Here is a 27,063-nt window from a genome sequence, read left to right as displayed (position 1 = left end):
CATGGACACATATGTGCAGCGCATGGGTGTTAAAATCCACTCTCTTTGCAGCCACACATGTGGAAGATGGATACTAAAGCTTTTAAAGCTGAATTTTAATATGCCTATATTTTGCCTTCTGTGGTTCCTTCTTTTCTGCCTCATCAACATGCTAATGACATTTTTAAAGAAAACCTTTCCATTTTAATTATATACCTTATTTTAATCCCAATGAATGGGTCTCTGTGCTTCTCTGTACAAAACAGGCAGATTAGGCTTGTGGGAGGGGCCAACAGGATGCTATATCTAGCCTCCTTAAAATGTCACAACCCCCTGCCTCAGTACTTCTCTCAAGAGCCCTCAGCTCAAATACAAGCAATGGGCTGGCCCTTGAGAGGAGTTATGCAAATATTAAAATGCCAGTCTGAATGAGTGGCGTTCCTATGCAGGCTGTATTTGCATGCAGACCACCATAGATAATGCACACAAATGACGCTGAGTTTCTAAGATTGAAACTCGAAACGGACAGGCCCAGAGGAGTCATGCTGAAAAGGGCTAGAGCAGCCCTTAAAATGTCCACTCGCCTGCTAACATTTGGTGAGTGTGGAGCAGGGGCGGGCTAGGCTGACAGTTTATGGCTGATCGCTTCTGGCAGAAGTGGTGCGGCTTTTTTTTACAGGGCATCAGAGCGGCCTGGGGGGCAATTGCCTCCCTGCCCCCCGGGCCGCTCCGATGCCCTGCAAAAAAAAAAAAAAAAAAAAAGAAAAAAAAGGCTGCACTGCTTCTGCCAGAAGCGATCAGCCAGGAAACTGTCAGGAGGAGAGCCAGTTGGATCACACAGAGGGGGGATCTCCAGCTGTGACACAGCTTGGATATGAAACACAGGCCACTGTTAAACAAAGTCCCACCTCCTGGACCAGTGTGCTGTCTATTATAGGAGCCGGTCCAGGAGGCGGGACTTTATTTCACAGCGGCCGGCGTTTCATCTCCAAGTTGTGTTACAGCGGGAGATCCCCGCTCTGTGTGATCTGGCAGGGAAATCCTCCAGATTCCTCCCTGTGATCCCTGCTGCATTGATGATACGTTGCACTGATGGGTACTGATATGATTTGTTAATAAATGGATTTTTGTAAAATCTTACCGTAAAATCCTTTTCTCTTAGCTCATTGACAGACGTAGTCCTCGGTGATACACCACCTTCGGGTTATGTTGCCTCCACAGGAGCAGGACTAGACAGGAAATTAAAAAGCTCTGGCCACACCCTAGGGGCAGTCCCAGAGGGTATATCCTCTCTCTCTCTCTGCCTCAGCAAATCAGTTATGTGAAAAAGCAGTCTTTAGAGATTTTAACCCAACTCAAAAAACAGAGGGGCGGGGACTACGTCTGTCAATGAGCTAAGAGAAAAGGATTTTACGGTAAGATTTTACAAAAATCCATTTTTCTCTAGCGCTCATTGACAGACGTAGTCCTCGGTGATACACCACCTTCGGGACGTCCCAGAGCAGTATCACAACTGAGGGGTGGGAAAATGAAATCAAATCCCAATCTAGAAGGCCCAACCGGTGCCAACTAGAAGTTTACAATGCTCATCCTTAATGATGAGACTCAACATAAAAAGAGAAAAAATTTTTTTTTTTTTTTTTTTTCAAACAGAAAAAAACCCTCGAGGTAGACCACCGGTCTCCTCAAATTGCGGCCTGCAAAACCTTGCGGCCAAATGAGGCATCCGCCGATGCCGTCACATCAATTTTATAGAATTTTGTAAAGGTATGTACCGACGACCAGGTGGCCGCCTTACATACCTGGACCACTGACGCCTGATGGCGAAAGGCCCAGGAAGTACTGAGCGCTCGAGTGGAGTGCGCCCTAACAGGGAACGGAGGACTCTGACCCTTAATAGAATAAGCCTGTACCACCGTTTGTCTAATCCATTTGGCAATGGTCGCGGCAGATGCAGGCAAACCCTTTCTGGGGCCATCCGTGATCACAAAAAGTGAATCCGTCTTACGGAAAGATTCCGTAGCTTTCAGGTATACCCTGATTGCCCGAACCACATCTAAGGAATGCAACGCATGTTCCCGATGATGCTTGGGCTGAGGACACAAGGAAGGTAGTACAATATCTGATTTGCTGAGGCAGAGAGAGAGAGGATATACCCTCTGGGACTGCCCCTAGGGTGTGGCCAGAGCTTTTTAATTTCCTGTCTAGTCCTGCTCCTGTGGAGGCAACATAACCCGAAGGTGGTGTATCACCGAGGACTACGTCTGTCAATGAGCGCTAGAGAAATTTATTTTGCAATCTAAAGGGCCATACACACTAAGATTTTCTGAAGACTTTTTCCTTTAGACTTACCAACACCATATAATATGAGGTCAAACCTAAACACTTTCAATTTGTATGCAATCTGGCAGGCCCTTGCACTACATAGAAAAGGTAAATCTGAAGGAAATCTAACCACAAAAGTTGGATAGTGTGCATCCAGCTTAATTCTGCACAAACCATTTAACAGTGTAATTTCATGAGATTATTTGCAAGAGCATGTTTGGGGGGACGAATTAGGGGTGAAGCAGGGTAGGGGGTTGGGTGGGGCATGTAACTCTTAAGGCCTGGCTAGTAGCTCAGGACTTTAAATTTTTACTCCTGGGCTAGCAAATGCTAGACATCCTCTAGCCCAGGAAATGACTTTGGCTCCAACTTGCAGCTTCTAATACAGATTGTGAGCAGTACAGGAGAGAAGTGTGCAAAAGTGAAGGGAAGGCTGGAGTTCAGCTTTTTTTTTTTTAAACAGCCTTTGAATAGTCAGACACAGCTGAGATTCATATTGCAATGAGCAGAATATTAAAATAGATAAAAACCACAGTACAAACCTGTAATTAATTGTCAACATTCACTTTCCTTCAGAGTGAACAAGTAGAGAAAATGGCATATAAGGAAATGGCACTTCTGTCACCATCCTTTGCGTTTGGCTGGAGTAAATGGAACCATAACTGCAGTCATGAACAGATTGTAGTCAAGGTAGGTATTAAGATAGAAGAAAATAAATATATTAAAACTCAGCGCTTGTGGTCTATTTGGATATAAATATATAAGAATATTAGGCTGCAGCCTCTCTAAACTATAGTCAAAGGACTATATGATAAATAGAAAAGAAGGGTAGGGGAATGGCGCTGCCTAGTGAGGGAATTTTGTTATAAGGTGCTAATAAGGTGCTGATGTGCTAAATGAAATATAATGCACTATAAAAAAAAAAGAGGAAAAGGGGGATAGCACTACCTAGTGGCAAGAAGTGATATAAAGTGCTAAAGCAGTATAATGCTCTGTAAATACAATGTAAAAGAAAACACTGTGGGTACAGGTGTAAAATGTAAACCAAAAAAATCAATATAGCATATAATGTCACAAAGATCTAATGTGCATGTATTAAAGTGACGTGTGCAAATGTACCCTGAGGTGATATGGCTAAAGAATATTAAATAATGTGTGAATATATAAATATAAACTGGGGTAGAAATCGATAATCAAAGTGTAATGTGCGTTAGTGACCACAAAAGTTGATGTTCAAAAACAAATTCACACAATACTCAAATCAAAAAATATGCAATATAAAACTTTCACTGAATTAAAGTGCTGTGTGTATACATAAAGTGGCCAGTGCACAGGTGCTGGTGACAAATAAATAAGGTAAATGAGCCAGTGACCAAAGTGTCAAAAATAGAACAGTATAATCTAGAATATAAAAGTGAGGTGATAGTATAAATATATAAATATAAAGTGGTTGGAAAAGTCCGTTATTCACAGCAGGTGACAATCTTCGTGTGTAAACATACGATGAGTGACCCCGTGGTGGGCAATAAGGTGCTCGGTGACCTCTCTAGTGAATAACACACTCACCAGAGATACCCACCCCACACAGGGGTATAGAGCGGGTATACGTAGTGATCCGATGAGTGGCTCTTGATATCCTCTGCGGGTCCTGAGATTGGATGTCTTAGGTGGTCCCTGGAGGGTCCCGTGCTAGGGGAGGATTCCCGGGAGGAAGTGGCTGGGGTCTGTTGGGATCCTAACAGTGAGCGGTAGGCAGTAGGGGTTCCTAGTTCCGCGGAGTGTCACTCGTACCAATGGGACAGGGGTTCCTCCTCTGCTGCCACTTCCAGCGATGTCTCCTCTCTCCTTTGTGCCACGCAGAATTAGGAACCCCTACTGCCTACCACTCACTGTTAGGACCCCAACAGACCCCAGCCACTTCCTCCCGGGAATCCTCCCCTAGCACGGGACCCTCCAGGGACCACCTAAGACGTCCAATCTCAGGACCCGCAGAGGATATCAAGAGCCACTCATCGGATCACTACGTATACCCGCTCTATACCCCTGTGTGGGGTGGGTATCTCTGGTGAGTGTGTTATTCACTAGAGGGGTCACCAAGCACCTTATTGCCCACCACGGGGTCACTCATCGTATGTTTACACACGAAGATTGTCACCTGCTGTGAATAACGGACTTTTCCAACCACTTTATATTTATACTATCACCTCACTTTTATATTCTAGATTATATGGTTCTATTTTTGACACTTTGGTCACTGGCTCATTTACCTTATTTATTTGTCACCAGCACCTGTGCACTGGCCACTTTATATATACACACAGCACTTTAATTCAGTGAAAGTTTTATATTGCATATTTTTTGATTTATTGAGTATTGTGTGAATTTATGTTTTTGAACATCAGCTTTTGTGGTCACTAACGCACATTACACTTTGATTATTGGTTTCTACCCCAGTTTATATATATATATATTTAGACATTTAATATTTTTTAGCCATATCACCTCAGGGTACGAGTGCACACGTCACTTTAATACATGCACATTAGATCTTTGTGACATTATATGCTATATTGATTTTTTTGGTTTACATTTTACACCTGTACCCACAGTGTTTTCTTTTACATTGTATTTACAGAGCATTATACTGCTTTAGCACTTTATATCACTTCTTGCCACTAGGTAGTGCTATCCCCCTTTTCCTCTTTTTTTTTTTATAGTGCATTATATTTCATTTAGCACATCAGCACCTTATTAGCACCTTATAACAAAATTCCCTCACTAGGCAGCGCCATTCCCCTACCCTTCTTTTCTATTGATAGAAGAGGTAGCTGGGAGTGTCTCTTTCCCTTGCAAGTATTATCAAAGAGGAGGTACACACGAGTACCCCTCCTCTTCCTCACAGAGGGGGCATAGTTGGGAGTGCCTAACTTCCTTGCAGGCAGTAACCCAGTGGCTGTAGTTAGGAGTGCCCCTCTTCCTCACAGATACTACACAGGGGTCATAGTTGGAAGTGCTTCCCTTCCTCAGAGGTATCACACAGGAGAGAGAGCTGGTGGGCTAAACCTTAAAGTATGTTCGCTGTAAGGCCCCTTTACACATGCAGACCGTTTTTCATCCATCCGTTGATAGATGAAAAATGGACATCAAGGCATCTCTATAGAAAAACAGATGATTATCAGTTTACATCCGCATTTGTTTTTTTTAAAAAGGATCAAAGCCATATTTTTATTCCTTAAAAAAAAAAAAAAAAAAATTGGGAACAAATACGGTAATGTTTTTTGCATCGGTAGTGGATGTAGAAACTGATGTAAACTTTATCCGTATTTTCTTTGAAAAATCGTGACTGGTCTCTACAACATGAGCATGTTATTCAGCTTCTGAACTTGGATAGCCTACGGCTTGTCAGCTGTCAAAAAAAAAAAGTCCCAGCATGCCCTGGAAAGGAAAGGCTGCACATTTTTTTTAACCACTTGACCCCCAGGCCAGTTCTAACATTTTTTTCCCATACATGCAATGATCTTTTTTTTTTTTGCCTAGAAAATTACTTAGAACCCCCAAACATTTTTTTAAGCAGAGGCTATGGAGAATATAATGGTTGTTCCAATTTTTTACGTTACACGATATTTGCGCAGTGGTTTATCGGACGCAAATATTCAGGAAAAAAATACACTTTAATCAATTTTAGTGCACAAACACAATATAACACTGTTTTAGTAAAATGTAAAATTATGTTACACTTAGTAAATGGATACCTAACATCGCACGCTTTAAAATTGCATACACCCATGGACCAGTGACAAACTAGGATACCTAAAAAGCTCTATAGGCAATGCATTAAAAGCCTTTACAGGTTATCAGATTAGAATTACACAGGAGGCCTGACACTAGAATTATTCCTCTCGCTCTGACATTTGTGGGGATACCTTATGTATGGTGCCATCGAAGTTTACATATGCATTATTTATAACAAAAACTTTTTTAGGCTTATAACAAAAAAAAATCATGTTTTTTTTCAGTGTTCCAAAAAAAAAAAAAAAGCCCTGTATGTCCTTAAAGAAAAATGTAAACATTTAGTGAGTACAGTAAGTATGTCTGAGTAACAGTATATATAAATAGAAAGATCTGTCACACACAGTACATCTCTGCAGTGCATGCAGCCTCATGTTGTCTCTCTAAAACTGCTGCAAGTACAGAAAAACACCTGTTGATCTGCAAAAAAAAAAAAAAATCAGCAAACTCTTAACTTCCTGTAGTGAGATGACAAGCTGCCTTCTGACTACTCCAGTAGTAAAGTTTTGATTAATTTCAAACTGTGTGCATGAACACAGACAGCCCTTAAAGGGTAACTTCACTTTTGTGGGTAAAAAAAATTAGCAAATTTAAAAAAAAAAGCAAGAGAATACAATTGCAACACAAGACATATTAGAATTATTAAAAATTACCTTTACTTTTCAATCTGCAGTGCTGTAATTTTCTGCAAAATGCAATGCAAAAGGCGGCACTTTAATTAGGCAAGTTAGGCGGTCGCCTAAGGCCTCACGCTCACAGGGGCCTTGAGGCTGCCTACTTTGCCTACCACATTACCCAAGTTTTGAGGGACAGAGGAGCTTTGTGCTGCTGTTCTCAGGCAGCATTAAGAGCCCTGTCTCACTTAAGCAGTGTGGCTGAACAGCTGATTAGCAGCCTGACAGTGACACCTCATCAGCGGCCGCAAGTGCCTCCGTTTAAGCAAATCTCCTGCGAGCCTCGAGCGCAGCTAATTAACCCCCCTTCCCCCTTACCACAGTGACATCATGGGGCTTGGTTCTTTCCAGCAAATTTGTAAGCACCTGCAAGGAGGGGGCGTGGGGGAGAGGAGGACCAAAGCCTGCATACAATTACAGGCTAGTGTGCAACTCAGTCAGTCACTCTTTTGGGGGTCACACTGATATAAAGGTCCCCCTTTATGTCCTCACTCCCTCTTACATCAGTGAACCCCTTTACCTTTGTGAATTCACTGTGCAGACCCTGATGTAAGGGGGGATGTTGTGCACTCTGGTATAAAAAGGGGAACTCTGGTGTAAGAGGTTCTCTGGTTCCCCCCCTTACATCAGAGTTCGAGTGTAAGGGGAACTCTGCAGACTTTGCAGTAAGGAGGAACTCTGCAAACTGATGTAAGGGGGGCTCTGGTGACTAGAGAACCTCTTACACCAGAGCCCAGAACATTCCCCTATACATCAGGATCCACAAAGTTTCGGCTTGCTCTGTAAGGCAAACCCTGCGGACTCTGATGTACTGTAAAGGGGAACTCTGATGTAAAGGGGGCTCTGGGAATACTGGGAACTCTGATGTAAGGGGGGATTCTAATGTAAGGGCATGAAGAGGGTCTGCTGCAGAACATGTGAAAGGGTCTCGCTTTGGGACCATAATAAAGGGCCCCAGGCTCGAGTTGGAGGGCCCTTCATGTTTTTTTTTGTTTTATTTTTGCACCAGGGCCCTGATGGTTCTAGTTATGCCTCTGCAGCTTGACTTTATTTCATAGGTGACAGGACACCTTAATGCTGCTGTGTGCAGGTAAGAGCCCTGTCATATTCAACTCTCACATAACCCAAGTCTTTTGGAGCTCTGGAGCTTATTTTTTCCATTTTCCCATTGGGGCGTAAATGGGGCCTCATGTCTAAATTTTGGCTAAGGCCTCACAAAGCCTAGAGACGCCTCTGGCAATGCAATATGGCTATTTGGAGGCATTCTGTACACAGATGGTGTACAGAACTCCCCCAAGATATGCAATTTCCTTACTGATTTTCCCAGAATTGTGCACTAAGCTGCAAATCAGATTTTGAGTACCCCCTGCAACAAAAATGTTATTTTTAGTGAGATGCTCTCAAAGGGAAATCATGTCTAAAGGGATGCAGACCCTGCTACTTTCCTTATTAGAGTCCTGCAGGTACAGCAGCTGAGTGATAACTATAAAGGCACTCCCATATAGTTTCAGTCAGCACATGGACACAACCAGCTATTTTTTCAGAACAAAAAAGGTAGGAATCTGCAACAAAATGTGTTAAAATCCTAGCAATGTACGAAGATCACCCAGAGGGGAATTTTTTTTTTTCTCAACAAAAGAGAAATTACTCTTTAAGCCTAGCATGGCACGTCACTCCCCTGCTCCACCCTCCTCTAACGTAATGGACAGTTGCTTGACACTGCTTTGTCCTGTTCATCTGACCTACTCAGTGTGCCCGCTTCTTGACTGGAAACTTGGGGAAGCAGCAACGAGAGAGCTGGCACAAGCGGCTCTGAAACCAAGAACTATTAGTGCTTGGGCACAAACATAACAAAATGCTTTTTTTTTTTTAGGGAAGGTTTACAGGCTTTATGTGTCATTTTAATGTAAAGAATGCTGAGAGTTTAATACTATTTTTAATAGGTAAATTATTGTTATTGTCAAGTTGTCGATTTATTTAGTCTGGGCACCTCTTGTCATGAAAGGGTTGTTATGACAGTTCCTTGACTTAAAACTTTTTCTAATGCTCACAGGTGAGAGAATGCCGCGAGTCCTCCAACGACGGCGACTGGTCCCTTTACCTGTTGAGCACTCTGAGGACTCAACGTCTAAAGATCTCCGAATCAGATGACATATTCTCAGAAGATCTTTATGACGGCAGTGAGTTCCACTCCACGCTCTATCACATGATCAAAGAATACTCCAGCCCTGACGCCATTGACAGACTGAAACACTCCCATCACTTGTTTGTGGACTGCGTCCTGCAGCTGCTGAGCATGACCAAAGTGCTGACATATTCATAAACATGTTACTTTATTAACACAATAAATATCAGGCAGTAAAAACAGTGCAGTGCACGCCATGCTAGAAAATCACACGCGACAGCCTTAAAAAAACCATGCCGTCTCCAAATTATTCCATATTACACATCAATAGGAAGTCGGCGGTCTCTTGTAGAAAATAGATCATGATACCTTTGTGGCCACTTGATGGCTTATAATAAAATATAATATATACACACATAAATTATTTTAAAGCACGATCGTCCAGAATATTGTACAGGGGGTAAAGGGGTGTCAAGTGTTGTAAACGCTACAAAAAAACTACTGTTAAAATATTGGAAATTCTCATTGCCATCATACTGGAGGGGGCCCATTGTGCTGGAGCCCGGTGTATGGCCACAGTAACTGCTGGATGGAAGTCCATGAGACACCAGGACCGACAGGGGCTCCTTCTACCGGTTTGTGGAAGGAAAGGCCAGTCAGGAAAGCAGCAAGTGTCACAAATAAAAATGCAGCCACGATACAGATCACCAGCGGTTTGTTGATGTTGGTTATCGATTGCCTCACGTCAGACATCCAGGAGCAAACCCGGGTGTATCTAGAAAGACAAAGGACATTGAGAAAAGCTGAATTTCCTGTAGTTTGGACAGTTTTATAAAACCGTTTTTAAATAATCTGTAAAACTTGTGAGGCTGCTCAATCTTGACTTGTAGAGTTTGCCCTACGTTGAGCTGTTCATCTTTAGAGGGGTTGTGTTTGCAAAGACCTGTAACATTGAGAAAACTAAACAACCTCAACAAATGAATGACCCAACATAAGAAGCAAAATGTACAGGTCAAGACTCCTACAAGATTTCCTACTCCTTTAGGAAAAAGGGACATTCTTTTGAAGACAGTAAGGTGCACATTTTGGACAGAGGACAACTTCTTTGCAAGAGGCGTGAAACAGGGCATCTACGTAACACATCTCTAAACTGGTGTGGTTGCCACCATTTGTCTTCCACATACATTGCCAGGTAAAACATCTCTATCCCAGTAGATTGGCAATTCACAACTTCAACTATATGGATAGAAGCATTAACACCTATGTAGACTAGATGACACCAACCATGGGGTTATGGAGCTAGAACAGAGTGGTTCCACAACTTTCACCCTCCTATACTGTTATAGGACAATCAACATCTGCCTTAACACATTCTATAGTGAGTGGATTAAGGGGTCTGTGGTATGTTTCTGAAACTCATTTGAAATGAAGTGGCTTGGAAAAGCTATAAAACCTCTTCAACAGAACAACAAAGTTTTACAGAACAAGTCCAGCTGAATGTGACTAACTACTAGTAGCTATACCGTGAACTGGATAAATAAGAACCCTCAAAGACATACTGTAATTAACTCATACCAGAAATTTGGCTGCAGAGGAAGAAACATGAACAGAATTTTTAATATATATATATATATCTATATATATATATATATATATATATTACACAGTGGGTACGGAAAGTATTCAGACCCCCTTAAATTTTTCACTCTTTGTTATATTGCAGCCATTTGCTAAAATCATTTAAGTTCATTCTTCTTCCTCATGAATGTACACATAGCACCCCATACTGACAGAAACACAGAATTGTTTACATTGTTGCAGATTTATTAAAAAAGAAAAACTGCAATATCACATGGTCCTAAGTATTCAGACCCTTTGCTCAGTATTTAGTAGAAGCCCCCTTTTGATCTAATACAGCCAGGAGTCTTTTTGGGAAAGATGCAACAAGTCTTTCACACCTGGATTTGGGGATCCTCTGCCATTCCTCCTTGCAGATCCTCTCCAGTTCTGTCAGGTTGGATGGTAAACGTTGGTTGACAGCCATTTTTAGGTCTCTCCAGAGATGCTCAATTGGGTTTAAGTCAGGGCTCTGGCTGGGCCATTCAAGAACAGTCACGGAGTTGTTGTGAAGCCACTCCTTCGTTATTTTAGCTGTGTGCTTAGGGTCATTGTCTTGTTGGAAGGTAAACCTTCGGCCCAGTCTGAGGTCCAGAGCACTCTGGAGAAGGTTTTTGTCCAGGATATCCCTGTACTTGGCCGCATTCATCTTTCCCTCGATTGCAACCAATCGTCCTGTCCCTGCAGCTGAAAAACACCCCCCACAGCATGATGCTGCCACCACCATGCTTCACTGTTGGGACTGTATTGGACAGGTGATGAGCAGTGCCTGGTTTTCTCCACACACACCGCTTAGAATTAAGGCCAAAAAGTTCTATTTTGGTCTCATCAGACCAGAGAATCTTATTTCTCACCATCTTGGAGTCCTTCAGGTGTTTTTTAGCAAACTCCATGCGGGCTTTCATGTGTCTTACACTGAGGAGAGGCTTCCGTCGGGCCACTCTGCCATAAAGCCCCGACTGGTGGAGGGCTGCAGTGATGGTTGACTTTCTACAACTTTCTCCCATCTCCTGACTGCATCTCTGGAGCTCAGCCACAGTGATCTTTGGGTTCTTCTTTACCTCTCTCACCAAGGCTCTTCTCCCCCGATAGCTCAGTTTGGCCGGACGGCCAGCTCTAGGAAGGGTTCTGGTCGTCCCAAACATCTTCCATTTGAGGATTATGGAGGCCACTGTGCTCTTAGGAACCTTAAGTGCAGCAGAAATCTTTTTGTAACCTTGGCCAGATCTGTGCCTTGCCACAATTATGTCTCTGAGCTCTTCAGGCAGTTCCTTTGACCTCATGATTCTCATTTGCTCTGACATGCATTGTGATCTGGAAGTTCTTATTTAGACCGGTGTGTGGCTTTCCTAATCAAGTCCAATCAGTATAATCAAACACAGCTGGACTCAAATGAAGGTGTAGAACCATCTCAAGGATGATCAGAAGAAATAGAAAGCACCTGAGTTAAATATATGAGTGTCACAGCAAAGGGTCTGAATACTTAGGACCATGTGATATTTCAGTTTTTCTTTTTTAATAAATCTGCAACAATGTCAATGTTAAGAATGAACTTAAATGATTTTAGCAAATGGCTGCAATATAACAAAGAGTGAAAAATTTAAGGGGGTCTGAATACTTCCCGCACCCACTATATATATATATATATATATATATATATATATATATATATATATATACACACATATACATATATATACACACACACTAATCTCCCCCCCCCCCCCCGGGCAATTGTCAGCTTTAGCATGTAGACAGCAGCACATACAGCAAGAGCATTTTACATGTTCAATGCAATGATCAACTGCTCCAAGCTTTTTGGAGTTTTTAAAATTGAACTCTGGGCACAAAATATTTAATTTAAATACAATCCTTAAAAGCCACAGAGAATAAAAATCTACTTTGCACCAAACACTTTTGCAAACCCAGATAATTCAAGCGGAGTTCCACCCAAAAGTGGAACTTCCGCTCATTTGCTTCCTCCCCCCCTCCGGTGCCACACTTGGCGCCTTTCAGGGGGAAGGGGGGGGGTACCTGTTTTTGACACATACCCTTCCCCACTTCCGGGAGACGGCACCGTGGCGCCATCCCTCGAAAGTTTGGCCCCCTCCTCCCTCCCCCACCAATCCGAATGTGCAACGCGCTTCACGCATGCGCAGTAGGGACCTGCCCGTGAAGCCGCAAGGCTTCACTGCCGGGTTCCCTTACCGGCAATGGCAGCGGCAGCACCCGACAGCCGATGGAAACATCGGCTGCGGTGCCGACATCGCTGGACTCCAGGACAGTGTCCTAATATTTGAAGTCAGCAGCTACAGTATGTGTAGCTGCTGGCTTTTCATTTTTGGAGGGGGAGGTTGGAACACCGCTTTAACATAAAGTAGTGACATAATCTGTGCAGAGAGCAGAGCTGTGGAAGGGACCCAGCAGCCCCCGCCCATTACAAGCTGCCTGCAGAAAACTACAGGAAGGAGCGGAGACAAGACCAGTCACTCTGCACAAAGAGAGCGAAGCAGTGACTGGTCTTTATTACAAGAAACTGCACAGAGGTTTCACACTGGATAACTATACAGATCTGCAAGAAATACGCAAAGCAAACCAAGATTTAAAAATACACTGCTCAAAAAAATGTAAGGAACACTTTGAAAACACATCAAATCTCAATAGGGATAAATATCATGCTGGATATCTACACTGATATTGACTGGGTAATGTGTTAGGAACGAAAGGATGCCAAATTGTTTGATTTCAGCCCTCTATAGATTGATCATTTTCATTTCCATCCGAAAACCAAAGTGAAAAAATGATGCAGCAGGCTAGTCCATTTTGCTGAAATTGCAGCAACTCAAATGGTACTCTTAATGGCCGGAATACACGATAAGAATATCGGACGAAAATTTGTTTGTATGGCCCCCACCAGCAGGTATGTATGCCTGACAACGTCTGGGCATGCTCCTAATGAGATAATGGATGGTGTCCTGGGGTATTTCCTCCCAGATCTGGACCAGGGCATCACTGAGCTCCTGAACAGACTGAGGTGCAACCTGGCTGTGTTGGATGGCCCGAAACATGTCGTCCCAGAGATGCGGTGCCGACATCGCTGGACTCCAGGACAGTGTCCTAATATTTGAAGTCAGCAGCTACAGTATGTGTAGCTGCTGGCTTTTCATTTTTGGAGGGGGAGGTTGGAACACCGCTTTAACATAAAGTAGTGACATAATCTGTGCAGAGAGCAGAGCTGTGGAAGGGACCCAGCAGCCCCCGCCCATTACAAGCTGCCTGCAGAAAACTACAGGAAGGAGCGGAGACAAGACCAGTCACTCTGCACAAAGAGAGCGAAGCAGTGACTGGTCTTTATTACAAGAAACTGCACAGAGGTTTCACACTGGATAACTATACAGATCTGCAAGAAATACGCAAAGCAAACCAAGATTTAAAAATACACTGCTCAAAAAAATGTAAGGAACACTTTGAAAACACATCAAATCTCAATAGGGATAAATATCATGCTGGATATCTACACTGATATTGACTGGGTAATGTGTTAGGAACGAAAGGATGCCAAATTGTTTGATTTCAGCCCTCTATAGATTGATCATTTTCATTTCCATCCGAAAACCAAAGTGAAAAAATGATGCAGCAGGCTAGTCCATTTTGCTGAAATTGCAGCAACTCAAATGGTACTCTTAATGGCCGGAATACACGATAAGAATATCGGACGAAAATTTGTTTGTATGGCCCCCACCAGCAGGTATGTATGCCTGACAACGTCTGGGCATGCTCCTAATGAGATAATGGATGGTGTCCTGGGGTATTTCCTCCCAGATCTGGACCAGGGCATCACTGAGCTCCTGAACAGACTGAGGTGCAACCTGGCTGTGTTGGATGGCCCGAAACATGTCGTCCCAGAGATGTTCGATTGGATTTAGATCAGGCGAGCGTGGGGGCCATTCAAATGGTATTAATTCCTCTATCCTCCAGAAACAGGCTACATTCTCTCACCACATTAGGCATGGTCTTACACCAGGAGGAACCTAGGATCCATTGCACCAGCGTAGGGTCTGACAATGGGTCCAAGGATTTCATACCGATACCTAATGGCAGTCAGGGTGCCACAGTCTAGCCTGTAGAGGTCTGTGCATTCCTTCATGGATATGCCTCCCCGGACCATCACTGATCCACCACCAAACTGGTCATGCTGAACAATGTTACAGGCGGCATAACATTCTCCACGGCTTCTACAGACCCTTTCAAGTCTGTCACATATGCTCAGGGCGAACCTGCTCTCATTTGTGAAAAACACATGGCGCCAGTGTTGGCCCTGCCAGTGGTGGACCTGCCAATTCTGGTGTTCAATGGCAAATGCCAATCGAGTGCTGGTTAGTGAGCACAGGGCCCACAAGAGGATGTCAGGCACTCAGGCCACCCTCGAAAAGTCGGTTTCTAAATGTTTAGTCCAAGACATTCACACCAGTGGCCAGGCCATTTTGTAGGGCTCTTGCAGTGTCCATCCTGTTCCTCCTTGCACAAAGGAGCACATACGGGTCCTGCTGATGGGTTAAGGACCTTCTACGGGCCTGTCCAGCTCTCCTAGAGTAACTGCCCATCTCCTCCATGCTCTTGGGAGACACAGCAAACCTTCTGGCAATGGCACATATTGATATGCCATCCTGGAGGAGTTGGACTGCCTGTGCAACCTCTATAGGGTTCAAGAATCATTTCATGCTATCAGTGGTGAGACTGACTATAACCAAATGCAAAACTAGTGAAAAAGTCAGAAAAGAGGAGTAGAGAAAAATAAATTTGTGTGGCCTCCACCTGTAAAACCATTCCTGTTTTGGAGGTCGTCTCATTGTTGCCTATCTAGTGCACGTTAATTTCAGTAACACCAAAGCAGCTGAAACTGATTAACAACCCCCTCTGCCACTTAACTGATCAGATCAATATCCCAGGAGTTTAAATGACTTGATGCTATACTCTGAGTGTTCCTTTAATTTTTTTGAGCAGTGTATTTGGTTGTCCTGCTGTTCAGCTTCAAAGCACCATTCATCTCCAGTTTATGGAGGTTAAAGTGGAGTTCCGGCCTCAAATACCTTTAACTAAAAATACCCCTATAATACTAATCCATCTCCCTTTACAGAACGGCTATTCTCATACTTACATGGTGTATAGTATTGGATTTTAGTCAAAATCTCACTTTTAAAAACGCTGTCTGAGCGTGGCCATCTTGGATGTGGGCATCTGAAGCCGCAGTGTAATCTGCTGTGTTGTCCTTCCTGATTCCAGGAAGTGTTCTGGGAGTTCTTTCTGATTCCAGCCTCCTGGGAGTGATGACAAACAGCTCCCAGGATGCAATGCGAAGGCGGAAGTGATGTTGGTGGCCGCGGCCACAGAGGGGGAAGGAGGAAGTACAATCAAACATGCCCTGAAAATAAGGTAAGGGACCCCCGAAAAAAATTGAAAATGACCAATTGTTGATCAGAATAGCGAGCGCTCCTGGAATCACTAAAGTTTCAAAATAGGCCGGGACTCCGCTGTAAACACAGATCTCATTGGGGGTGTTGACTGTTACTTTAGACAAACTAGCAGGTTGGATAGGGACAGATCTCCCTCTGGTTAGGGACAGTCGGATCAGAATAAGGTATGGTTCCTGTGGAGGAGGGACAGAGTAGGGACTGTCGTCACTTCTCGAGCAGTAGCCTTCCTGAATCAGTGGCCCTGTTCCTGGCATGCCTTCCAGCCACCTCCTTTTTTTAAGGTGCTGTCAGGTGTACATCTTGCCTGTTTTTTGTAAGTGCTCCGGTCCAATGTGTCCGTGTCTGCAGAGTGTTTTCTCTCAATACATGGACACGTATGATCAATCAGCCATAACACTACTATGATAATATGCATTGCTGCATCAACCAGTCTCCATGTGAGTTCTCTTCCCATGCGGACAGTGAGCCGGGCCCCACCTACAAATTGTTTCTGTTGTTACAAAGACGTATGCTCCACCTTTTAGTGGCCAGAAAGCAATATTTTACTACTGCCCATAATAAAAGGACGAATAGTTTTGCAAATGTTTTGTAAAAAGCACCCAATACAGTCACTTAATAGACAAGATTCACTTACTTGGATTCAGGTTTGGTAGGGGATGGCGTTTTTAAGCTGGATTTTCTGACTTTCTCTTCTTGTATTTCTTCCACTAATTCGGTGTTGGGGTCATCCCTGTTTAATTACAATATAAAAGTTGTTTTATACAAAGGGTTTTAGGCTGTATGGTTTTCTTTGGTCTGGACACAAGTTTCTGTAAATCCAAATAGTGGAGCTGAATAGACCTCCATCTAGAACAGCCTCTCCTAACCTTTTTAACACAGAAGAACCCTTTGAAATAACTTTCTGGTCTCAGGGAACCCCTTCTAAAAATTACTATATCTACAACTCCTGATACATTAGTGTGAATGTGGGAAGAATGCTCCCTACACTTGTGGTCATTGGGAATAGTTACTCCCTTACAGATAGCTAAAAAGATCATTGGGTACTTATCTGAGGGCAGAAGTTGTTCATTGCTCAAGGAACCCTTAACAGCCTCTGAAGGAACCCCCCGGGTTCCATGAAACCCCGGTTGAGAAACCCTGATTTATAACATAGTACAATTTTAACTTTCCTGAAGCTGGCAGGGGCTGCTAATATGAAAATCAGCCCACACAAACTATACATAGAACAGTTTATCTGCACCCACTCGGGAAGTCAGTTGGAACCACAATGTGTTTGTGCCCTAACCAACCATTCATGGCAAAGGCATGTTGTGGAGGAGTGGCCACATAGAGCTCTTCAGGATTTGAACTATGCCTGTGGTATTACAGACATTAAGAACCCAACATATAATAATGAAATGCCACTACTGTCTTTTTTGCTGGAATTACTTCTGAACAGATCAGCTGTGGCTATGTAATGACTTCTACACAGACATCTGTGGCTTTGGAATTACAATCTGAACAGATAGCTGTGAAATACCACCTGAATAGGCTATAGGTATGTGATGAAATCTGAACACATACAGACAATGAATCATTTCTCAGGCCTCCCCTTCCGGCACTTCTTTTCCAGAGTGGATATGACCATCGCCACCTGAGCCTTGTACCCTGATATACTCTGTGCTGCTGTACAAAGGAAGAGGTTTGTCACTCACTCTTGAATCGAATCCTCCTCTGCTGGCTCCGGGCGTGAGTAATTATCCATAAACCGCTGCAGAGTGGGACGACCATCGTTCTGTCTAGAACCCACCAACTTCCTGTAACAAACCCAGAAAACACCAAATATCACACATGCTCTAAACCACCAACAATCAATAAAGATAATAGTGGCCAAGGCCACATGATACATTTTTTTTTTTTTTAAAAAAAAGGGAAATTCTAACCAATAAAACCTTAAAAAAAAAAAAAAAAACACGTGAAAGATTAACGTAAAGGCCTCCCTGCCCGAAGATGTGCTTTGATCATGTAGTTTTATAGTGTCGTTTGTTGCCCTGTATATACAGCCTAAGTAAATCTTCACATTTCTTTGTCTGCAATTCCTCTTTGTGTACAAACATGAGGCATACTGCATGTCACTGCACAGGTTAATGCATGACCTCTGTCTGTAGTGTAAGAACTTACACTTACTGTGAAGAAATAACATATCACACAATCTCTGGGTCTCAAAGTCTAGGGCTCTGTAGGTGAAAACTAATAATTAGATCTGAAATAGGCACAAGCAGGTAGAGCAATGAAGGGAAGAGAAGACTTTCAACACAACAGAACGCTAACATTTGTGAAGCAACATAGAAATGACAAGGCATTGATTGGATGCTGGGTGACCCAGAACAAGGAGTTGCTTGTGCCCTTTTGCAAAAAAGGATAAGCTAGGTGAATGAATACATGGACACGTATGATCAATCAGCCATGACACTACAAACTGCAGCAGCAAGTGAGCCCATCATTACAAAGGCCAAAAAAAACAACACAGGCAATAAAACTACACTAATGCCTAGTGTGTGTACAGGGCATTTAAACTAAATGGTCTCAATAATAAAATGGTTACTACATATTTTAGTGAAGCCTGAAACCAGCTACAGGGGCTCCTGAGACACAGAGTGGGACCCCAATGATTTTGCTGGGCAGATCACCTGCAGCACAGGAGAAAAAGAAAACAGGGTCTGCCAAGGTAATTAAAGTCTTTGGGCTTAAAAAACAGTGGAGCAATTTGGGCAGCCACCTGGGGCTCAAAACTCCTAGGGAGACTCACACCTGGTATTGCCAATTTGATCCCATTAATTGTTGCCTGGATAAGTACTCTTGTAAACCATGCAGATACCCAACTGAGGTAATTATGGCATGCAGAAACCCAACTGAGGTAATTATGGCATGCAGATACCCAACTGAGGTAATTATGGCAGTTTACTTTCAGTGTAAAGTGAAAGCAAAGTGTTTTTATCCTGCCACAAGAACTCCCTATAATAATCGCATCCTCATTTCTGATGGGGACTAAGCACTTCCTGTCAACTTACACAATGGGAAGAGGCTACAGTCACTGGCTAAGTTGAGAACTTTACATCAAAATGCCATTGGCATGTAAAGCTCTGGTATCAGCCTGTTGGAACACTCAGCGGGAATTGTATATGGTCAGGTGTAGATGGTCGTTTAGTTCCCACCTTCACTGATTGGTGCTCAATTAAGTCACAGTTTATAGACTATCTTGAGACAGGACGGCGCTCAGAAAATGGACAGGACTAATGGTGCCCACACACTAAACAAAAAATCACTTGAAAATCTGTCATTTGGACAGTTTGTTTTTCGTCCAGTTAATGGGCACCAATCGAAAATCGGTTGTGACCTTTTTGAGCCAAAAAAATTGAAGAAAAAGTTTGGAAAACGACTGAACGGACAATAAATTGAAAGGTTGCGTTTCTCGCCCGTTAAAAATTGAACTGTTGGTACTGCGCATATGCGACCTAGAGAAAAAAACAAACAAAAAACGGATTCAATTATGTCCAATTAAAGATTTCTCATTCACAATTTGGTCATTACATTACGGCAATATCGTTTGCTCTCATGACCGTGTGTTCATTTTTTTTTTAAAACGCATTTGAACTTTTTTTTCGACTGGTGTATGGCTAGCATAAAACAGTCTACACCACTGATGCCAAACCTGGGGCCCTTCCTGTGCACCAACTTGGTGCTTCCCATGTGGCCTTGGATGCCAGTAGTCATTTGTGAAACTGTTGATGATTTTGTTAATGGACTGTGATCTTTTTCTGTCTCATGTAACATCTTCCCTGTTTCTGTCTCCTGCAGCATGTATTCAACCGCACTTGTAGCATGTCCATAGTTTGTCTCCTTGGCCACCTTCTTTAGCCATTACTCATACTGAATATTATGTGTGGCTCCTTAGTGACATCAAGGGCCGTAATTAAGGCCCCTTATACCACATTAATTGAAAACTATTGCTCTACACCTTTCTTGAGTCAAAGATGCCATAGAATAGACAGTATGGAGGGCCGGGTTTCTCTTACCAGCTGTTTGATCTTCTGTGCATCTTATTATCCAGCTTGTCTCCTCCAAAGATGTCCTATACAGGGCAGAAAGACCAATCATGTCTCATGAATGACAACATTTGCAAATTATTTTCAGTTTTAAATAAAAAGCTTATGTGCATAGCTTGTGATTATATACGTACAGTGGGGAAAATTATTTAATCCCTCACAGATTTTTTAAGTTTGCCCACTTACAAAGAAATGTCTATAATTTTTATTATATGCATATTTGAAATTATAGAGACACAATATTAATCAAAAATCCAGAAAAAACACACGGTACAAAAGTATAAATTGAGTTGCAGCTCAGTGAGTAAAATAAGTATTTGATCCCAAAGCAAAACATGACTTAGAAACTCATGTTAGCAAGCACAGAGGTAAGACAATTTTTTCTCCAAACACAGCGAGTCGAAGTAATGCCAAAGAGCTCCATTTTGGTCTTATCGGACCTCAGCACTTTCTCCAAATCCTGAATCAAACTTGAGCTCTTTTGCATTAGCTCGACTTGCTGTGTTTGGGGGAAGAAAAATGCTAAGTATGACCCTAAAAACACCATTCCTACAGTAAAACATGGAGGTGGAAAGATTATGCTTTGGGGCTGTTTCTCTGCTAAAGGTACAGGCCGACTTTGCCGCATTGAGGGGCCAATGGACAGGGCCATGTATTGTAAAATCTTGGATGAGAACCTTCTTCCCTCAGCCAGAACACTGAAGATGGGTCTTCCAGTTTTGGGTCATTACAATGACCCAAAACATATTGCAAAGGCAACAAAGGAGTGGCTCAAGAAAAAGCACATTAAGGTCATTGAGTGGCCTAGCCCGTCTCTAGACTGTAATCATATAGAAAATTTATGGAGGGAGCTGAAACTTCGAGTTGCCAAGCTACAGCCACAAATTCTTAAGGATTTAGAGAAGATTTGTAAAGAAGAGGGGACCAAAATACCTTCTGAGATGTGTGCAAACCTGGTAACCAACTACAAGAAACATCTTACCTCTGTGCTTGCCAACATGGGTTTGTCCACCAAGTACTAAGTCATGTTTTGCTTGCGGATCAAATACTTTTTTTACTCACTGAACTGCAATTCAATTTATAACTTTTGGATCAGGTTTTTTTTTTTTCTTCTCGATTTTTGGTTGATATTCTGTCTCTATCATTTAAAATACGCTTATGATAAAAATTAGACCCTTACTTTCTTTGCAAGTGGGCAAAATTACAAAATCTGCAGGGGATCAAATAATTATTTTCTCCTCTGTATGTGGAGGCTGCCATATTTGATTATTACATATGTAATAAATATGGCAGCATCCACGTACAGAGAAGAAAATAATTATTTGATCCCTTGAAGATTTTGTAAGTTTGCCAAGTATAAATAGTGTGATAGTGTGATTTTTGACAGCTCTGCTTCATCTGCAAACAGCTACTGTTTGAAGAATCGACACACTTTTACATGAAATACACTTATGCAAATATGGAAGAGAAAGCAAGTAAAATTGGAAAGTCTTAATAGATTCATTTTAGATGAATATTACAGAATGTGTGCACTTTGGAAATATACCAGGACATTATCCACATACATACTCACAATGGCAGAGGCAGTACCAATTCCTCTCGTGTACGCAGGCATACTGACCCTTCTGGCAGGGGAGACCTGGAGGAAGTAAAGCCAGGTTTATTGCTGAACAGACAGGATAGAAATACTGACAGAAGGCCAATTAGCATAGCACCATGCTGGAAGCCACACTTACCTTACTAGCAAGTGATGTTAATTTTAATGTATCTTCTGCAAGAAAAAAAAAAAAACAACAGTTAAAGTGGCTTATAACCTCAGACATGAAATATGAACAACCTATATCCTTCTATAGTGTGCTTCCTTTCGTTTTGTTCCTCTGCTATCAGCACAAATGACTTCTGACAATTTTTCCTGATACCAAGAGAAAAAAGATGACATGGGAGGGAATCTCCAGCTGATTGACAGCCTCGGCTCTGTTCCTGTGAGCTGTGTGAAGAGGGGATGTGTCCTATCCTTCCAATCAGCTCTCAGAGACCTCCTCACTGAGTTCTGCAGGGTGCAATTTCAGCTCCACACCCTCTTTTTTTTTTTTTTTTTTTTAATTCTCAGAAAAGCTTATAAATGAAACAATTCCAATGAATGTAGAGAAGATAAAACTGCAGATAAACAGGTACAAGATTTGTTTCATCTCTGTGAATCACCTGAGGATAGTCACTTCACTGGGTATATTTAAGGGTTTACAACCACTTAATGGCAAACAGAAGAATAAAACAACTTTTAATATGACACAAACTGTGGAAAAATCACATCAACCTAATTTACTGTCTGCTGGCGGAAAGTATCTGCATAGTGACTTTGTATCTTGAGGTACCACTGGCAGCACCAGATACAGGCAATACCCAGTGACAACAGAATACTGCCACAACTGCCTGTGTACCCATGCGTTGTTTGTTTTGGGGATATTATTGCCACAATTTTACACCGTGTGGAAAAGGACTATCCGTAATAAATTATGGCCCTTAAAACATCAAATTATTTAGACATACCTTAAATTCAGAGTCGTGTATGCAGCATACTGTTCTGGTTATGGAATAATTTGTTTGCTGCATATTCATTGGCTCTCAGCTGCCGCATCCTTACCAACCATGACTCATATGCTGTCAGCGGGATTACCCGCTGACAGTAAAGTAAAAATTAAAAAAAAATTAAAAAATGTCTGCACTTTTTTTTTTTTTATAACAGTGTGGGGATCCCCCTCCAAATTTTAAGAGGAACCCTGTGCCAAAAAAAAAAAAAAAATCAAACCAGACCCTCTTCTGAACATGCAGGTCAGGAAAGGCAGGGGGACAAGCAAGGCCCCCCCCCCCCTCCTTCTGAGCCATACCAGGCCACATGCCCTCAACATGGGGGGGATGCTTTGTTGTGTGAATGTTGAAGGGTGCCTAGCGACGGGAAATAAACAAAGGGACGGGGTCATCTGTCATCGGGTGGCCACGCCACTTTATTTACGGTCGGTATTTTCTGGGTCGGCAGAAGTGGCGTTCATCGCGATCGATGGACTTACTGCGGTGAACATTTTTTTTTTTTTTAAATAAAGGACTTGTCAAAAACTGTTTTTATTTTTGACACTTCTTCTGTGAATGAGTAGGGGTACAGTGCACCACATATTTATTCACATGGGGGGGCGGGGGATCTAGGGGCCCCCCTTTGTTAAAGGGGGCTTCCAGATTCTGATAAGCCCCCGACCGCAGATATCCCACAATCATCGGGCCAGAGTTATGTGGGGTTTCCCTCAAAAGCCAGACCAGACCTGAGGGGCCTGGTAAGGAATGGGGGGAACCCCACGCTTTTTCTAAAAAAAAAAAAAAAAAAAAAAACACAAAAAACAAAAGGTAATGCCACTCCAAACGTACAAAACGAATGCCGAAGATGCAAAAATTCAGTTTATTTTTTTAAAGTTTGGTGTGGTGTTCCCCACAAGGGCCTTGTATGGATTTTAGGGGGCCCACGCTATTTAAAGAAGAAGAAAAAAAAAAAAAAAACAGTTTAGCATGGGGTTTCCTTCAAAAATCCATACCAGACACAAAGGGTCAAATTCCAAAATTTGTTTTGTATCTTCGGCATTCATTTTGTCTTTAAGACGAAACGCTCAGAGCGTGTGTGCGTGGTCGCCATTACACTGTACTATATACGCCGGACACCTTCCTGGGCAACGCAAGTGGTCTATTGGGATTCGGTGGTCATTTAAGCGTACTATATGCCTTCATTCATTCTGGCTTCTTGTGAGTAGACATCCTAGGGGAGAGGGGCTCTTTATGTGTGATTTTAATAAACCTTATCTGCGGAATTACACTATTGTTTGCCCCCACTCTGTTCATTTGTATATGCTTTGGTGGACGGAGTATCAGCGTGATAAGAAGGCAAAGAGATCCGATTCTGGAGTCCTGTACCCTGAAGAGAGGTGGTTTATTGTGAAGGGCTCATACACACCTGTCATCTGGTGAGTTCCCATTACAGGGGGGGAGCACTTGGCGGTGGTGGAAGTGTGGTGCTTTCTATCCAGGTCCCTCACACCTTTCCCTTGACTAAGATACAGGAGTCTCCACGGAACTTTGAACAGACTGTTTTTACGGATTTGTGCGAGTGCACGAATGTCCCTTGCATTTCAGCGCTGTTAGTGTTTGGGGTTCATGACATATTTTGTTAATGATCCTTTTGAACACCTACTATGTATTTTAATTTATTTATAACAGCTGCTTAGACTTTATGTCATTTTCTTTCACCAAGTTGTCTATCCAGTTGTCTTATATAGCGCAGGGTGAGTGAATATATGTTTATAGGGATCCTTGGTTAGATACATATTTTGCACTCCTATCATCCATTTTTGTCTATTAACCCCGCTGCTATGGATGCGATATCCTTCTTGAAGGATAGACAACTGGAAGTTGAGAATATTTTCTCTGAGGTAGTAGAAACTAACACCTCACAAGATCTCACCTCCAACTTGAATGCATTGGGCTACACCCTTGACAAACAAGTGAGGACGTGGTGGGACATTTTCACGTTCGAAAAGATGGGTTATACTTACTGATAACTCCTTTTCTAATAGTCTTCCAGGACAGCCCATGAGACCTTAGGCTCCTCCCCCAGGGACAGGAAACACATTCCAAAATTCAAATAAAAGGCGGTGCCTTAGTCCTCACCTTCAGTATTTCATGAGAACCGTAGGACACCCTGTAAAACATATACATAGATATATATATACACATATCATTTATACATAATACCAGATAAATCGGGTGGGAATCCGGCTGTCCTGGAAGACTATTAGAAAAGGAGTTATCAGTAAGTATAACCCATCTTTTCTCAAAGTCGTCTTCCAGGACAGCCCATGAGACGATAAGCAAGAAACTTACCAGTCTAGGGAGGGACCACTGCCTGGAGCACCTTTCGACCGAACGCCTGTTCCTGAGAAGATAGGAGGTCCAGGCGATAATGTCTAACAAAGGTCGAAAAGTTAGACCAGGTAGCTGCCTTACAGATTTGTTCTGGAGAGGCACCGGCCCTTTCAGCCCAAGACGTGGACAGTGCTCTAGTAGAGTGTGCAGTAATGAAAGGTGGAGTCACCTTTTTCACCATATAGGCTTCTGTGATAGCCTGTTTGATCCATCTAGCTAAGGTTGCCTTAGAAGCTTTTTCCCCTTTATGGGGGCTGGAAAATTGTAAAAACAAAGTATCATTCTTCCTGAAGGTTTTAGACACCTCCAGGTATCTCAGAAGGGCTCTTCTGACATCCAAACAACTAAATTCTCTTTCTTTATTGTGGTTTGGGAAATTGCAAAAGGAAGGAAGGACTATGTCCTGAGTCCTATGAAAAGAAGAGACCCTCTTGGGCAAAAATCCTGGATCTGTTTTTAGCACAATCCTGTCGTCAAAAATCATAAGAAAAGGTTCTCTGATTGAGAGAGCCTGTAATTCGCTAACTCTTCTAGCCGAAGTAATAGCTACTAAAAATAAAGTTTTTAGGGTGAGCATTTTTACTGACAGGTCTACCAAGGGTTCAAACGGACTGGTAACCAAAGCCTGGAGTACCAGGGATAGATCCCAAGCTGGACACGTTTTAATCCTGGTTGGCTTTGTCCTGGCAATTGCTCTGAAAAAGGCATTCACATTAGGGTCTTCTCTAAGGGAGAACCGAAGGAAGACACTAAGGGCGGCAGCCTGTACCTTTAAGGTCCCTAGGGAGAGACCTTTGTCTATGCCTTCTTGAAAAAAATCTAAGATAGTTGGAATATCTGGGGAAAATCTCTGATTCTCCACCATCCAAAAATGAAATTTCTTCCAACTTTTTGCATATATTTTCCTAGTGACCGGTTTTCGACAGCTGGTCAATGTTTGGATGACTCTGTCTGAGAACCCCTGAGAACCTAGAATTTGTTCCTCAGATACCAGGCCGACAGGTTTAGGGTCCTGAGAAATGGATGGACCACCGGACCTTGAGTTAAGAGATCTAGTCTCCAAGGGAAGGTCATTGGAGGTAGTGCAGCCAATGCCTGAAGGCGTGCCAACCATGGCCTCTTGGGCCAGTATGGGGTTATCAGGATCATCTCTATATCTACTAGGATTATGGAAAATAATTTTTCTATTTTCCTGTTTGCCTAGGAGGCAAACAGATCCACTACCGGTAGGCCCCAAGGGGTTGTGACTTTGAAAAACACCTCTTGGTTGAGGAACCAATTGTCCTGGTTCCTCTGGTGGTGGTGCAGATATGTCTGTGATACCTGGATGGTCCAGCTTCGCCTTATTGATAGGTGAAGAGAGGATTTCCACCCCCAAAGGGTCCTTTTCAACTTGGTGGGAACCTTTACTTTCTGTTCTAAGGAACTTGACTATCCATCCCAATTCTGTAGGAAGAACATCTGGAGTGGACGTAGTTGGAACCCTGCCCAGGGGACCGCTGGGAAACAGGAGGTCATCAAGCACATCCTTCTTGTGACGTCCCTCAGAGAGACCCAGATTCTTTCTGGATGTAGAAGACAGAACTCCAGCCTGTGTCCTTGGCCTACTAGGTCTAGAATAAAAGGGCTGGAAGAAATCCTCTTCCATAGTGGGAGGAAGGCCCCTAAACTTCCTCCCACCCTGGGAAGGGAGTCATTGGGGCTTGTCGGGGCGTTGAGGAGGGTTAAACAGAATGTTGCCCTTCCCTTTTCCTTTATGCCCGGTCCAATGTTTTTTGAAATTTTGCTGGGTTTCAAAAGACTTCTGCTGTTTACCCCTGCCACGAGCATTCCTCTGAGCATAGGGGAATTTCTTCTTTTCTGGGAATCCCTTCTTTTTATCCGCTGTACGCTCCAGGGCTTCTGTTAGGCCTGGGCCAAAAAGGTGGTCTCCTGTGAAGGGAAGACCACAAAGGCGAGATTTAGAAGTAACATCACCTGACCATGTCTTGAGCCATAGGCTTCTTCTGGCCGTATTAGCCAAAGCTGAGGTCCTT

At 42.8% G+C, this 27,063-nt stretch overlaps 3 protein-coding genes across 3 annotated transcripts in view; 1 reads left to right on the top strand and 2 right to left on the bottom strand.

Annotated features, from left to right (window-relative positions):
• Window positions 1-9,134, top strand: part of DNAI7 (dynein axonemal intermediate chain 7) — a 55,182-nt gene extending 46,048 nt beyond the window's left edge. Inside the window, exons 13-14 of the mRNA XM_082256140.1 lie at window positions 2,881-2,994; window positions 8,821-9,134. Of these exons, the coding sequence (XP_082112266.1) occupies window positions 2,881-2,994; window positions 8,821-9,090 (384 nt within the window). The 3' untranslated portion in view covers window positions 9,091-9,134. The remainder of the gene's footprint in view (window positions 1-2,880; window positions 2,995-8,820) is intronic.
• The window catches only part of ETFRF1 (electron transfer flavoprotein regulatory factor 1), a 305,885-nt gene that overhangs the window by 61,573 nt on the left and 217,249 nt on the right, over window positions 1-27,063 (bottom strand). The window lies entirely within an intron of this gene.
• The window catches only part of LOC309554427 (inositol 1,4,5-triphosphate receptor associated 2-like), a 224,196-nt gene continuing 206,399 nt past the window's right edge, over window positions 9,267-27,063 (bottom strand). Inside the window, exons 31-36 of the mRNA XM_082256145.1 lie at window positions 21,805-21,839; window positions 21,642-21,707; window positions 20,039-20,094; window positions 17,678-17,779; window positions 16,618-16,713; window positions 9,267-9,667 (exon numbers count right to left, since the gene is read on the bottom strand). Coding sequence (XP_082112271.1) covers window positions 9,424-9,667; window positions 16,618-16,713; window positions 17,678-17,779; window positions 20,039-20,094; window positions 21,642-21,707; window positions 21,805-21,839 — 599 coding nt within the window. The 3' untranslated portion in view covers window positions 9,267-9,423. The remainder of the gene's footprint in view (window positions 9,668-16,617; window positions 16,714-17,677; window positions 17,780-20,038; window positions 20,095-21,641; window positions 21,708-21,804; window positions 21,840-27,063) is intronic.

This window comes from Pelophylax lessonae, assembly GCF_965119305.1.
Source record: "Pelophylax lessonae genome assembly, chromosome: 4".
Taxonomy (NCBI): Eukaryota; Metazoa; Chordata; class Amphibia; order Anura; family Ranidae; genus Pelophylax; species Pelophylax lessonae.
Note: the sequence above shows the minus strand (reverse complement) of the source record. Positions and strands in the feature narration are given on the sequence as shown.